We start from the raw sequence: 14,676 nt of genomic DNA, 5'->3' as shown, positions 1-14,676 counted from the left end.
GCTAATATTGCTATTAATTCTTTTTTTCTAATGGTTAATACTATCGAATTCGACTCCGGAGTATCAATTAATAAAACGGCAAAGATTGATGAGACAATTATAAATGTTGAAGCAGCTACTGCAGAGCAATTAGATGTCAGCACTTTCCCGGAAAAAAAAAAGGAAAACTTGCACGAAGAAAAGAGAAAAAAAAGAAAAATTATTAAAAAATATTCCAGTCAAATTCACATAAATGAAGAAAAAAATAACGAATTGGCTTTTCCTGACAACGATAATATACACGCTGACAAGTTTATAGTTGATGATGGGTCTTCTGATTTTGACGAGGATGACGTTATTCGAGTTGAGGGAGGAATTAAATCATCAGACGATGAATACGATGAAAAAAATAGTGGTGATTTTATTGAAGGCACAAATTTGAATGTTAACAAGAATTCGGTGGGGAGGAGATTTTCGGAAACAGAAATTCGCACTGAAATCAGGCAATTTATACAACTAATGAAAGATGCCGCTAACAAAGATGAAATCGCTTATTTAGATGGGAAAGTTGCGATTTCAAAACTAAAAATGATCGACGAAGTTTGTAGAAGAGTATCTATGAATAACTTATTGAATTATTTTGTATCGGAGGGGGTACTCGATGTCCTAAGTCAATGGCTTTCACCCTTTAATGATGGTACTCTTCCAAACCTTTCGATACGTAATAAGATTTTAAAATTAATAAATAGCATTCCTTTAGGAGAAGAAGATATAACCTCTACAGAATTGGGAAAGACTTTATGTAAGCTTTGGAAAAATCCCACTGAAACTATCGAGAATAAACAAATTATAAGAACACTAATACAACGTTGGGTGAGACTAATTTCTAAAACCAAACCCTCATCATCATTAGAAACAATCTGCAGAGTTCCAGTTACAGCCGAAAACCTGGAATCAAAGATTAAATCTAATAACGAGTCTATTTTGAATAAAAGCACGCTTCACGTAGAACCCAGAACTGCAAGAATTCCAATTACTACTGGCTATAACTTCAAAGTGATCCCGCAAAATGATAACTCAAGTATTGAGCATAACGCAAGTACATTTACAGATAGGTCGATTGGGAATATTAGCATTAACAGAAGTAGCCGTGCTAGGAATAAAACTAAGCATGCGATGAAGATTAGCCTTGAAGGTAAAGGGCTTTAGTTGTAGAAAAAGCTGATCAATTATATCTAGAACATTTGAATTTTATTTCTTGATATTGAACTTATTTGTTAGATCATTACATGTATCTTTTACGGATTCGAATGTCGGTAAAAATTTGTAATTAGGAAAATGTGACAATAGCCTACCGTTGCTGAGTAATATTCTTTTCCCCAAAGACGTTTTCAAAAAGTCCCTTTCATTTTTTGAAGCAAATAAAGGAAGAATAATTTTGGCCATGAAAGTAGGAAGGGAATGATTAGGTGGACTTAAATGAGGTGAAGTATGTTTTATCATTCTAGATACATCAAGAAATGTGTACATTCCTTCAATGCAAATAAACCTCCCAGAAAATTCACCAGATTCGAAAAGCCTAATATGTATTTCTGCAACATCTCTTACGTCAACCCAACCTGTCTGCAAATCTACGGTTAACGGCATTCTACCAGTAATCATATTATAAATCCATTGGACCGATTGATTTATATCACTTCTATAAGAAGGGCCAATTACCATTCCTGGATTCACAACTATTAAATTTAGCGACTTACGGCACTCATCCACTACTTTATAAGCTATTTTTTCTGCTTCGACCTTACTGTAAAAATACGGATGTATCAAAGGATTACAATCATCATTCCAATCAATCTCAGAATATACTTTTCCATTTTCATAAGTTCCCACAACTGCGGCAATTGATGAAGTTAGAACAACAGTCTTCACATCATCACACATGCAACATGCATGAATAACATTTTTTGTCCCAATAATTGCGGGATTGATAATTTCATATGGATCTCGGCAATCCATTTTATAGGGAGACGCGCAATGAATCACAATCTCACACCCCTTAACCAATTCTTTCCAGCATTCGCTATTAAGTAAATCTGCCTCACAAATCGTCAAATTTTCGTCGGCAAAATGGAAATTTAATAAAGAATCAGAATTCTGACTATTTTTCGATCTTGTTGTTGCACGAACCTTATACCCTCTAAGCAGTAATCGCTCTACAATATGTGATGCAATAAATCCTGTTGCTCCTGTTACAAGAACAGTAATGTTATTGTTGCTTTTATTGTAAACTAATGGTTCCATGCAAGAATAAACTTCGCTTTGAACCATGTACTCTGAAATATTATGAGAATCTTTTATACCACTGCCTTGTTTGATTGGGTAGCCCTCATCATTTTTGACTTTATTATCTTCACAAAAGTTGTATTCACCCTCTGCGTGTAATGGAATTTTTTCTATTATTGGTTTCGTATTCATATTTTGGTGTACCTCTAAAACGGTATTCATTTTTTCATTTTCATTTTGACAAGACCTATTTGGAATATTAATGTCCAAAACTTCTTGCATATATCCTTGATTTTCCGTCATAAGTTTAACTATTAATATTCTTAATTCCTTGTTAAAAAAAATATATCTTAAACTAAATAATCGCGGTAATCACTTTCATCGCATGAGGGGAGTAAACAAATGAAGCAAAATGTTTGTTGGATTAATAAGATTCAGTGAATTCAAGGAGATGATTGGAATTTAAACTAATTAATATTATATTTAATTATTTAATATTATAAATGCTGTGCAGGCCATAATTTATTGATTTCATGCCAAGTATGAATTATTTATGTATTAATTCAGCCGTTTCTACGAATGACGAAGTGGTAAAACTTCAACTTCGTGAACTTGGAGAACCGATATGCTACTTTGGAGAAGATCAGTATGGAAGAAGAGAAAGGCTATCTAATCTAATTGAAAAACGGAAACCCCCTGCTTTTATAAGGAAGGATTCTGTCGAACTCCCTACAAAAGAGACATTTTTTTCAGAAGGAACAGATGAACTGATGTCTTTTAGAAAGCAGATTCTTACATTATCAATTAAGAAATCATATTATAGACTAAAGTACACAAGAGAATTTTCCGAAAAAAGCTTAACAAAAGAAAAGAATCATTTTTTGACATGTTTTACACAAAACATTAGGCAAAATATTTGTGAGATGTGCGATACTAGATATGTATTGGGATGTTGCATTTCCCCATTTGAAGACAAAATTGCTACGTATGGCTTGAGTGGAGATTTGAAAATTTGGGATTCAAAACATTTAATTCAAGATATTGTCCTAAAATCTCACAAACATAGCATTACAGATGTTTGTTGGATCGTTACAGATGAGGGATATTCAAAACTATTTTCTTGTGATTTAAATGCGAACATATTTTTATGGAATGATAGTAAAGTTGAAAATAGTTACACTGGGCATGAAGATCAAGTGAATAGAATAGTTTTAAATCCATTATCAAAACATTTTTTCTCTGCTAGCAGCGATGAAACATGGAGAATCTGGGATATTGAAACTTCAAGTCAAATTCAAGTTCAGGAAGGTCATTCTAGGCCAATCTTCGGATTAGATGTGCATCCAGATGGAGCTCTTGTAATTAGTGGTGATTCTGGAGGAATATTTAGGGTTTGGGATATCCGGACGGGCAGGTCGATATTATCTCAATCAGCTCACTCCAAAAAAATAATTACTTCTCAGTTTTCCCCCAACTGTGACGCTACGTTTGTTACATCCTCTCAAGATAACTATATTAAGATTTGGGATTTAAGAAAAATTGATAAGCCCTTGTCATCTAGTCTTCTGGGACATTCAAAACAGATATCAAAGGTTCAATATGAACCGAAAAAGGGGAGATATATTGCTTCTGCATCTCTGGACGAAAGCATAAAAATCTGGTCTACGTCAAAGTTTAAAAATGATTCTACAATTGACTTTACTTCAAACTTTAGCTATATAACTTACTCATGCATTAAGCACGTAGAAACCAATTCACATAAAATTACAGGTATGGATATTTCTTCTAACGGACAAAGAATTGTCACAGTGGGATTAGACCGTACTATTAGAGTTTGGTCTTCAGAAAACGATAATTCACAATTCTATAATCAAATATCAAATTAAATCTCATTTCCAATTATTGCATCATTATGTAGCAAAAACTGCTCATTCTGTGCAGAATTTGTGGGCGTAACCATAGCTTGCCCATTTAACATTTGTATGGAGCTTAAATGAGTTCCTTGTTGATTAGAAAACCCATTTTGTTGAGTTAAGAACCTTGAAACATTTGATTTCGACCTTTTCCTGGGTTTTTCAATTAAATCTGTATCTCTTTTCACTGCTTCACTATTACTTTGTGCAAATTGTGACGTGATCGGTGCATTATTTACATCAGGAATAACAATCTGACTTGTCATTTGCTCCTGGGCTCTAATGGATTTACCTCTAGATTTAGCGGAAAAATTTCTCGAATTGTTGATAGTAGGTGATGGAACAGAGACATGATATTGTCTTCCTGAAGAATTAACTAAGGAGCTTCTGTTTTTTTCATCGTGATCAATTTGATTTGCGTGCACAAATTCATCATTTTGAATAATTGCGTTTCTTAACTTTTCTTGCCAAGCATGTTTAAACGAACTAAGACGTTGTAACCTTTTTCTTGTTGAAAGTAAAATTAACAAATCACACCTCATTGCACAATATTGTTCCGCAACTTCAATATTCAAAAACGGCAGTGGGAAAATATCAAGCTTGAAATGTTTTAAAAAATTCTCTACATCTGAAGAGAACTTTCTGGGAAGAGTAGAAATATACTGAAAGCATAATGCCCCAACAGTAGTAACTCCACTTTTCTTTGGGCCAAATGAATCGTGTAATTTTAATTTAGAGATAAATTTAAGTTCTTGCTCAATTTCATTTTCAATTTCAATCAAGTCCCCTACACATTTCTGCATATTTATAGCTCCCTTCTTGCTATTTTGTTGACTTGGCTTTGGCTGAATATCAGAAATAATTTTCTTAGCACTTTTCCTTGTATTTCGATCATTAAAACTTTCGATCAAAGCAATTCTTCTATTTCTATCTTGCTCAAAATTATATGAATATCTAATATATGGATGTCGGCTACGCTCCTCCTTGAGAGAAGCAAGAATGGATGGGTCAGGAGAATTTCCAAGAGTTCTCCTTTTGGAGTCAAAGCTGATTTCAACCAACTTTTTTGAAACAGAGTAATACCTTTGTTTAAGTTGTTCCAACGTGCGTTGTTTTCCAGAGGGTGGCATATATCTGTCATGAATAATAATGAACCTCAAATCGAACTCTTTGCATAATTCAAATAGTAAATAAGTATCATCTTCTGTCCAGTCAGGGTCTATATCCTTAATAAATTTATTATATTGGTCTGGCTGAATACTATAAATGGTTGGATGCCTGTTAAATTTTGAAAAGTAATAATTACTCATATGACCATCTTTCTGCAAAGTATCTTCCGGAGAAGTAAAGACAGAGCTGTTATTTTCTTTTGGCAATTTATTCTTTAAATTCGATTCTTTATTTCCATTAACAGAAAGCTCTTGGTAATTTAAATTTTGCACTTTTGACCAGTGACATAATTTAAGAGAATCATTACGTGCGTTATTCTTAAATTTAACCCATTCCCAATTAGATATGGGTTTTTGTTTAGACGAAATTCCAATCGAAGTATTAATTGGAATGCTAACCATTTCCAAATTTGAACTTTTCAGTGTTCTTTTTCGGCAATTATCAGGTGATTCATCATTCTTCAGTCTCTCACTCATCTGAGAAACTATTTTAATACTGGGAGTGATGCCCAACATGTCACGGATGATGGAACCCATATTGTCTAACTTTGCTTCACAAATCTATTGATAAATCCTTTTTAATCGTTCTAGAAATAGCAAGGCAAATAAATGTTTTCATTAATATGTTTGAATAATATAAATAACAGAATACGTGCTTAATGTTATTCGCACAATTCGTTAAATTTATGCCTGCAATTTATCAAAAGTAACAAGCTTAAAAAATTTAATTTAGGTTATTCCAAATGATTTGCTCAAATGCTAAAGTTTCTAATGGTATTTGTGTAATAATTTCTTTAGATAATAAATCCGGTTCGTTGGAAAATATTGATTGAAAACATAATAGGCTTTTGCTAATCGAAAAAGTTCTATTTTATTATACCGCACGAATTTTCTACAAAAAAAAAAATTTAAGTTTGCAAATTAATATTATGCCATATTCAAATAATAATAATAGTTCATTTTTTTCGCGTGAACAAATAGAAAATATAATTCAGGAAAACAAACAATTAATTTATGGAATTAACTCATTTAAAAAAAATGATGGACAAGAACATTTTTTAAGATTATTGCTTTCAAGGTTACAGAAAAATCTGTTTTTGCTTGCACATTTAACTAACCAACCTAAAGCTCCAAAATGTCTGACAGTTAATGATCTTTTAAAACCAACATTTTCCTGTGATTACTCATCGGAAAATAAGAGGGAAATTCTTCAAACAATTTCTAATAGAGCACCGAGCATAGCTTTAAATTCACCAATTTTATCATCAAATACTGCTCAACCTATCTATTTTGAAACTAATAATGCAGATTTTAGGATAAATGACCAAAAAATTTCTGATCAACAAAATTTACAATCATGTGAAAACCCTAATAATATTTCAAATCCTCAATTATCAAAATTGTGTTATGAATCGATCGCAGCAATTCCTCCAGAATTTGACTCTCAGAACGGTGTAGGGACATCAATAGGAAACTCCTCCTCAAACTCAAATTATATTCAAACCCAGAATAATGAACATTTCATATGTAGATACTGCCAAAGAAAGTGTAGAAATCAAAGTGGACTTACACAGCATACGATGAAAGTGCACCCCGATGCACCTGAAGTGCAGCATCTTTTAAAGCAAGCACAATCAAGGTCAAGTCCTAACCCACTTTCTATAATTAATGTTAGTTCATCAACATACTAGGTTCCCAAACTCATTTAAAGCAATATATTATAAACATCTTTATTAGAAATGTCAAACTTATTAACTTTGGTATTTAGTGGTTCAATCTTTAATTTTTCAGGATCCTTTAGTTTCATCTCTTTTTTTATCATTGGTCTTCCGTAGCTTCTCCATTTATCATTCTTTGAAACTTCTGTATTCATGGAATGTTGTATGCTTTCAATGATTTTCTGTCTTGGAATGTATAGCATTTCTTGATGACGCAATTTTGGAATTGGTCTACCTAGATAACTAAATACAGTTGGCGAATGTTTAAAATTTTCAGCTATGTTGTCTATTATATTTAATTTCTTAATCTTATATTCAGAAATTGGATCATAAATTTTATTTCCTGTACTCATTTCTATCTTATTTTTTCTTTCATCTTTTAATTCACTTTTTTTTCTTAATTTTAACATCTGTTTAAATGCAGGATGTATGGAATCATTTTGCATCCAGTCAATCTTACGGAAGTGCATATGATTTAAGTCTGCATTGTTTTTCATTGGATCCCAAATACTTCCTTGAAGATTTTTTGAAATAATTTCTTTTTCATCTAGACTGATTTCATCTACAACATTATTTGGAGCTCCACCTTCAACTCTTCCAAACTGCAATAATTTGTCAGGAGATTCAAAATCTTCGGGCAATCCTTCCCCCCCATGTGATCTTCTTATTTGAAGTGCTTCTTGGAGTGTTAGTACTTCTCTATTAAGTTTTTCTTCTAATTGTTCCTCACTTGTATTAGTGCAAAAAATTGTCTCACTTTCAGAAAAATCCAATTCTTTAAATTCACCGAAATGCCTAATAATTTTCCAGGCTACTTCATTAAGACGATTTACTTTTGCTTCCTGTAATAATATTTTGTTTTGAGCATTTTCAAGCTTCCTATTCAAATTTATTGATTTTTCGTCAAATTTATCCATGACTTGGTCAATTAATAAATTAGTATTTTTAGTAAAGTGATTTAACAAGCTTTGCATAACATTTATTTTCTTCTTTATAGTGCCATGAATTAATGGTTTTAATTTCTCACTTAAATCTAAATTATCTAAATTTTTTTTATATATTTCTTCAATAAAAACGTTAGGTTCTTGTAAATCTGACTTGAACCCATAACTTTTAGTAAGATCTAACAAAAAGTATTCCTTTTTTGTTGGATCTTTATTTGAAAACGAAATAAAAAAATCAAAAAATCTGAAAAATTTTAATTCTTCTAATATAACAAGATTTTCCACGATTTGTGCTAACTTTCTTAGCTGATTTGAGTTGAATACTCCAATAGGGATACCTACAATGATATCTTCATTTGAGGCATTCAACGCTTTAGGTGGCAGTGTTAAGCATGAAAATTTTAATTGACCTCCAAAACATTCTAAGTCATTACAGAAACCATTTGAAGCTAACTTTATTAAGTCAAGAACGAAATAATCCTCTACTTTTTTTAAACATGATTGGAATAAACCACTATTCTCATTATAATGATTTTTCATTACTTTTAGAAATTGCCATTTATTCAGAGAAGCTATTCTAATATTTTCTTTTTCTTAATATTTTCACCCATAAATACACACTAAATTTATCTAAAAAAAATGGAAAATTTTCAAATTCGCACAAGTTTTACAAATATTTAAAAAAATGTTGCCACATGACTTGTTTGTAATATATATAATTTAAAATGACTGTTTTATTTTTATCATCTTTTTCAAGTTTCACGATTAGCGAGATAAATCACAAGAAAGGACAAATTTCGTATCTAATCTTTCCCTTTCTTAAAGTTTATAAAAAATCATTTCTACATATTGCAAATACAAATGATTTGAAAAATACAAAACCAGTGTTAAATGTCTATAGTGAGAAAAAAAATAACGATAAGCACTTTATAATTAAGCTGTTAAAATATGTATATATTAAGGAAAAAAATATAAATAAAAAAAAATGGATAACTAATCAATTAAAAAAAATAACTTGCTTTAACGAGTATAAAAATGAATCAAATTTTAGTTTGAAAACTAGTATTTTCACAGAAAGAAATGGAATATCAGAAAATAATTTATTAGAACTACGAGCTAATATAATACCTATGCAAAGAATAATTATTCCCAATAGAAATAGTACATTTCCAAATTATTTAACAATCAAAAGTGCGCAAAAAAATGGGTTTTCTTCTTTCGATTGGAGATTGGGTGCTAATAAACTTTGCTTCCCTAAATTAGACAAAAAAATGCTCCTAAACAGCACGATAAGTGATGGAACGAATGACTATCTAAATAATTATTTTGGAAGGAATCATAAAAAGTTATTACTTTCGAGCAATTCAAATGTTCTAGGTCGGAGCTTTAGAAAAAATAATTTGATTTTTAAGAGACCAACTATTGAAGGAATAAAAAGAGATTTTATGGAAAATAACAAGGCGTTTTTAATAAATCTCACTAACTCAAGATTTTCAATTATTCCTACAGTTACTGACATTAATCCTATTTATTACAAGGTAACAACGCCATTTTCGTTACAAAAAAAACCCAGATCTACCCCATTTCATACGAAGGGAAAAACAACAAACGAATTCGGAGACAACTCCAGAGAAAGTACAGAACAGAATAGATGCAGTGAAGGGAGAGTTTGCATTAGAAATGAAAACGGAAGGGCGAAATATCCTTTCTATAATATAACTAGTCAACATGAAAAAATATTCAGGAAACAAGTACTACAAAAAGTTAGGCTGAGAGGTCCATTTGGATACAGAGAGTAAGTTGACAATAAAATTCAAGAATTATAGCCAGTGACAGGTCAGGATTAATGAATAATACAAGACATAATCTTGTTTAATTAACCCCGGTTATTACCAGCATTTAGTTTCACTTTAATGATTTACCCAAGATACATTAATATCTTAGTCTGCTCAAAAAAGTTTATTTTATTATTTTTCGATTAATCGCGGAATAACTCAATTAGCAAAAAAAAATGAGAACGCCAAATATTCAACAAGCTAGAAAATATTAACAGCCCAGAGACATAACGTTTTAAATAATGTACATAGACTTACATTTTATAATGCCCTTACCTCTCAATTATACATTGATATAATAATTATCTACAAAAAAGTCTTTAACTACTAATAAAGGTACTGACAATTATTTTGTGAATTAATGATTATATTGCATGCGTTTAATTAGTTACAATTTTTTAATGAAGTATGCCATGTAACATCAAAGTGAACTGTGGCTTTTTTGGTTAATTATTGAGCATCCGAATATATTCTTGCTTCAACCTAAGTGAACCAGTTGTAGTTGAATTACTATCAAAATTTTCACTAGTAGATATTTCAAATGTTTTTCTGACTTTTTTCGTATCTATATGGCAATCCTTTTCTTGGGAAATCCTTAAGTAACTTGCTTTGTTAAATTCTTCAGCTTTTCTAAGAACCTTGATCATGAGTTCCCTTACACGATTGGCAAAATTTTTAGTTGAAGTTTCCTTCTTTTCTGACTCTGTTGCAGACATTTGCGGCAGCCAATATGCAGATAGTGTTATTCTGTCGTAGTTGCAGAAAAGCAAACATACAAGTACCCAAAATGGGATTATGTCAAATGCTGGGGAGTATGCTGAATAATTGTACATAAGAACAACTGGTGTTACAGGCGTGAGAGACTCAAATGCACCCAGCTTGAAAGGAATAATATTATTTCCATTTGTTGTAGTTCCTTCAGGAAATATAACAAGTGGGGTCTTCTCTAAAGAATTAAAATATTTACTTATTTTGCTCCAAGCAAATAGACATTTCGAATCTTTAATTTTTTCTGAACGATCGGTAATTTCAAATGTTCTAGATTTAACCAACTCCAACCTTTTAAATTGCCTATCTCGAATTAAATGTCTAGCCTTTGACCTAGTTTCCATACAGCTTCTATCAACATAGATACATCCTATTACGTCTGCAACTGTTCCTAAAATATAATTTTCACGGATTTCTTTTTGAGCAACAAAACCACATGAAACATATCTCATAAAGAAAGAAATATCTAAAATAGAAATATGATTAGAAACAATGGTTACAACGTCATCCATTGCAGGCAAATCGTCTGATTTTACACAGCTGTATCTTATTTCTCCACAATCATCAGTATCATTCTTTTTAAATACAAAATGATCAACTTCTACAACACCAAACAACCGAAGCGTAAAAAATCCTACGAATTTAACAATTAGAATATGAATGTAGTTGTATAAAAGAGTTCCATTTACCCAAGGAACTATACTTCCAATTAACTTTAAAATGAATAAAATCGTTATAACAAGAAATGTTGTAAAACTCAACGCAAATATTCGAAGAGGGCAGTAAAGAATTGATCCAAGTACAGAGTGCAAAATAGATATATTTCCATAGTCTAATCTTTTGCAGAAATTAAATTTCGATTGGTTAGTATTTTTCAATTTATTTGGACTGAATTTAGTATATACAGCGTATGAATATGTAAACCAAAGTATTGAGAATGTCGATAAGCCAACATAAATTTTGAAAATAAATAAAATAGTTTCAATTGAAATATACGATGACATAAAATATAATTACTATTCTATAATTCGTATAAAAATGTTCTATTATTTCTCATCCGATCAACTTAAAAAAACAATGTAATAATTTGGCGGTTATATACTTTTTTAAGATGCTTATTGGTGTGATAGTCCAAAGAAGTTATCCTTACTTTCGAAAAGAATTTCGATTGATGTATTTACAAAGGTAACAAAATATATTAATAAAATATCAATTTTTTGAGCTGCCAAGCAAGTTAGTGTATAGCTTTTTAATATTAAATTCTTTCCTTTCATAAACCTGATTAAGCAAATTAGATGTATTTGAATAATGCTCTTTTAGATTATCCCCTGGAGAATTATTGCTTAAGTGAATATTTTCAGAGCAATTACTCATATTTCTAGCAAATTTCGGTTCAATTGAAGTACAAATTCCCTTTGGCACGGAAGTTTCCGATTCGTAATAAAGCCTTTTAATGAACGAACGCTTAGCTGCTAATTCCTCATCTTCTTTGACAATCTTTTTTAATAAAGGTACCCACCACTTATGACTTGTGTGGATTTCACTTGGCCCACCATCTTTATGAGGAAGTAGCAGATAATCCTTATTTTCTCTGACAAACTCTTCTCTTTGCTGCTCGGTCTTTATTAGTTCATGACTAAAACGACAGTCTTTAAGATTTCTGCAAAAACCAACAGTGTTTAAGTATCTACAAGGAAACTTCGATATCTCATGGCTATACTGGCAATCATTTTTTGAACATTTTCCTGAAATAAAATACCAACAAAGTTTCTTCTTCGTAATGGGAATCATTGAATGTTTGAATTGGCAAGAACTTCCGTTTTTACACCTTCCTTTAATATAATAAGTACAAAACTGAAGTCTATTTGGCTTATTGCCTGATTGCAAAACCAAATTCTTAGAAATTTTTCTTTTAATTATCTTATCATTATCCTCTAGTGTTTTAGACATCATTATATGATATTAATATATTCATAGATTTGCATTCATGCAAATTAATTACTCTAAAACAAAGAATATACTGATTTATACACTACCCATATTTCGTTTATTAATCAACTTCATATTAATAATTTGGCGCGCAGTATGTGGAGATGTGCAATGTCATTATTAGATTTTTATTAAGGAATTTTTAATAGATTACAAGGAAAATCGACAAATTATTTTAGATGCACGCAAATTTGATTACAAACAAAAGAGTTAGTGCAGATAATAAAAGTGATAATCTTCAACGTCTTAAACATGAAAAGGAAAAAATAAAAGAATGGAATGAAAATTTGACTAATCTAGTTACAAACATCAACCGTAGAGTGAATAGTCCAGCAGACGAATTGATTAATGAGAATGTCAAACATAATAGGTATTATGGCAATTCCCCAAAAAATACGAACCTTAATGGCCGTGTAAAGGCCGAACATAAAAAAGCAAATGAATACCTTGATAAGAAACTCGATTTAACAAATCAAAAAAACAAAAATAATACTCTTGAAGATCAATACACCTTAGCACTTATTGAAAAACAGAATATTGAAGAGTCATGCAATGAACTCAAGAAAAGGTATAATCAGCTCGTGCTTAGGTTTGAAGAAGCAATCGAGCAAAAAGAATCGTTTAGAGAAGGTCTAAAGAACAAGATTAATGAATATCAAAAACTACAAGAGCTCCATAACGGCACCCAAAGTCTGCTTGCTGTCGGAAATAAAGCTCAAGAAGAACTTTATCAAACTCAGAAACAATTTCAAATAATTCTTGGTAAGAGAAATGTTGAATTCTCAAATGTGAAAGACGAACTTGAGGCAAAAAAGGCGGAGTTTGAAGTAAGTTAAAATATTTGAATTTCTAACTTATCTAATTTTTTTAAGGAACTTGAAAAAAAGTTTGAATTACTTGAAAATGAAAACAAAGAAAAGGATAAAAATATTGACAAAATAAGTAAAGAGAAAACTAGTGTTGAAGAACAGTTATCTAACTTTATGAAGAATAATCAGGATCTGAAAAAAGAAAGAGATCAAATGAAGAGGGAATTAAAAATTTATGAGCCTTTATCACGGTCGAAAGAAATGGTCGACAAAATGGCAGCTTATCTAGAAACGTTATTAATAAAAAGAAATGAAGTAATATCGGAGATTACTGTGGATTTGTCAAAAAATACAGGAAATCTTACGGAGGAAATCTCAAATATTCGCAAGGATATTTTTGGAATTGAAAACAGCGTACACAAGTTTTCAAGCATAATTTTTCACTTTAAAAACGACATAATTGCAAATGAAAATCAAAGAATTCAAGAGTCAGATATGCTTGTGAAGAGCTTGAAAACGCAGCTTAAAAATTCTAAAGAAAAGATCATTAATCTTAAAAGATTACTATTTAATAGTGTTGGACGTCCAGGAAACGCTCTTGAACCTAGTTTAACCTTCGAAGTTAGAAATGGCTCAATTCTACATAAATTACAAGGTAGCCATGGAAATAAAGTAAAGTGTTATTGCAGAATTATCGGAACAACATTTGAATACACAACTTCTAGCAACGTTGTGAAAACCATACCATTGGAAAAAGTGATAGGTATTGACTATGGAAATAACTCTAATTCATTTCGAAGAATTAATCAACCTAAAGGCTTCTTCCATGAACTGTTTAAACGCCAGACAAAGAGCGATACGGACGAAGATAAGAATGGAGTGATGAATGCACCTTGGCTGTTTTTTAGCATTCGAATTCTTGATGGATACGATACGGTCTGCTCAGATTTCATTGCCAGCTCACTAGAATCTGCAATGTCATGGGTTGTCACTATAGGCCGTTATGCAACATATATACAAAGATCAAAAGGTTTGTTTACATATAATTTCATCCAAACAAAAAATGAGTTCTATAGTGTATCTTTAAGGATGAAAGTTATGTATTTATGCCAGCAAAAGCAAGTGAACATATCACAACTATATATTACTGCAATACACACAACCTGTCTTAAAAACCCACAACTCATTAGAAACCAAAACGCATGGAATAATTTGAAGAATATTATGAGGAGAATTACCAATAAGAAATTTCCAAAGTAAATAAACTCT

General features: G+C 31.1%; 10 protein-coding genes across 10 annotated transcripts; 5 read left to right on the top strand and 5 right to left on the bottom strand.

Annotated features, from left to right (window-relative positions):
• Positions 1-30: 30 nt before the first annotated feature.
• On the top strand, positions 31-1,188 carry ELE39_002650 (IWS1 transcription factor; the record flags this gene model as incomplete). Its single annotated transcript, XM_067345754.1, has 1 exon — positions 31-1,188. One exon carries the CDS (start codon positions 31-33, stop codon positions 1,186-1,188), a length of 1,158 nt encoding a protein of 385 aa, XP_067201612.1.
• Positions 1,189-1,230: 42 nt separating this feature from the next.
• Positions 1,231-2,565, bottom strand: ELE39_002649 (cinnamyl-alcohol dehydrogenase-like nucleoside diphosphate sugar epimerase; the record flags this gene model as incomplete). The annotated part of the gene is made up of 1 exon (XM_067345753.1): positions 1,231-2,565. The coding sequence occupies one exon, from the start codon at positions 2,563-2,565 to the stop codon at positions 1,231-1,233; it is 1,335 nt and encodes a 444-aa protein (XP_067201611.1).
• A 230-nt stretch (positions 2,566-2,795) lies between these two features.
• Positions 2,796-4,080, top strand: ELE39_002648 (WD-40 repeat family small nuclear ribonucleoprotein Prp4p-related; the record flags this gene model as incomplete). Its single annotated transcript, XM_067345752.1, has 2 exons — positions 2,796-4,032; positions 4,061-4,080. The coding sequence occupies 2 exons, from the start codon at positions 2,796-2,798 to the stop codon at positions 4,078-4,080; spliced, it is 1,257 nt and encodes a 418-aa protein (XP_067201610.1).
• Positions 4,081-4,144: 64 nt separating this feature from the next.
• On the bottom strand, positions 4,145-5,881 carry ELE39_002647 (DNMAP1 like Myb domain; the record flags this gene model as incomplete). Its single annotated transcript, XM_067345751.1, has 1 exon — positions 4,145-5,881. One exon carries the CDS (start codon positions 5,879-5,881, stop codon positions 4,145-4,147), a length of 1,737 nt encoding a protein of 578 aa, XP_067201609.1.
• Positions 5,882-6,273: 392 nt separating this feature from the next.
• ELE39_002646 (C2H2 finger domain containing) lies at positions 6,274-7,035 on the top strand (the record flags this gene model as incomplete). Its single annotated transcript, XM_067345750.1, has 1 exon — positions 6,274-7,035. The coding sequence occupies one exon, from the start codon at positions 6,274-6,276 to the stop codon at positions 7,033-7,035; it is 762 nt and encodes a 253-aa protein (XP_067201608.1).
• A 14-nt stretch (positions 7,036-7,049) lies between these two features.
• On the bottom strand, positions 7,050-8,546 carry ELE39_002645 (uncharacterized protein; the record flags this gene model as incomplete). Its single annotated transcript, XM_067345749.1, has 1 exon — positions 7,050-8,546. One exon carries the CDS (start codon positions 8,544-8,546, stop codon positions 7,050-7,052), a length of 1,497 nt encoding a protein of 498 aa, XP_067201607.1.
• Positions 8,547-8,731: 185 nt separating this feature from the next.
• Positions 8,732-9,805, top strand: ELE39_002644 (uncharacterized protein; the record flags this gene model as incomplete). The annotated part of the gene is made up of 1 exon (XM_067345748.1): positions 8,732-9,805. One exon carries the CDS (start codon positions 8,732-8,734, stop codon positions 9,803-9,805), a length of 1,074 nt encoding a protein of 357 aa, XP_067201606.1.
• A 482-nt stretch (positions 9,806-10,287) lies between these two features.
• On the bottom strand, positions 10,288-11,613 carry ELE39_002643 (acyltransferase domain-containing; the record flags this gene model as incomplete). The annotated part of the gene is made up of 1 exon (XM_067345747.1): positions 10,288-11,613. The coding sequence occupies one exon, from the start codon at positions 11,611-11,613 to the stop codon at positions 10,288-10,290; it is 1,326 nt and encodes a 441-aa protein (XP_067201605.1).
• A 205-nt stretch (positions 11,614-11,818) lies between these two features.
• Positions 11,819-12,562, bottom strand: ELE39_002642 (CCCH RNA binding domain involved in RNA metabolism; the record flags this gene model as incomplete). Its single annotated transcript, XM_067345746.1, has 1 exon — positions 11,819-12,562. One exon carries the CDS (start codon positions 12,560-12,562, stop codon positions 11,819-11,821), a length of 744 nt encoding a protein of 247 aa, XP_067201604.1.
• A 215-nt stretch (positions 12,563-12,777) lies between these two features.
• Positions 12,778-14,667, top strand: ELE39_002641 (uncharacterized protein; the record flags this gene model as incomplete). The annotated part of the gene is made up of 2 exons (XM_067345745.1): positions 12,778-13,425; positions 13,471-14,667. 2 exons carry the CDS (start codon positions 12,778-12,780, stop codon positions 14,665-14,667), a joined length of 1,845 nt encoding a protein of 614 aa, XP_067201603.1.
• Between the last annotated feature and the right edge of the window lie 9 nt (positions 14,668-14,676).

Source organism: Cryptosporidium sp. chipmunk genotype I (genome assembly GCF_004936735.1).
Source record: "Cryptosporidium sp. chipmunk genotype I strain 37763 chromosome Unknown contig_31, whole genome shotgun sequence".
Taxonomy (NCBI): Eukaryota; Apicomplexa; class Conoidasida; order Eucoccidiorida; family Cryptosporidiidae; genus Cryptosporidium; species Cryptosporidium sp. chipmunk genotype I.
The sequence above is the reverse complement of the archived record's forward strand: the minus strand, read 5'-3'. Positions and strand labels throughout refer to the sequence as shown.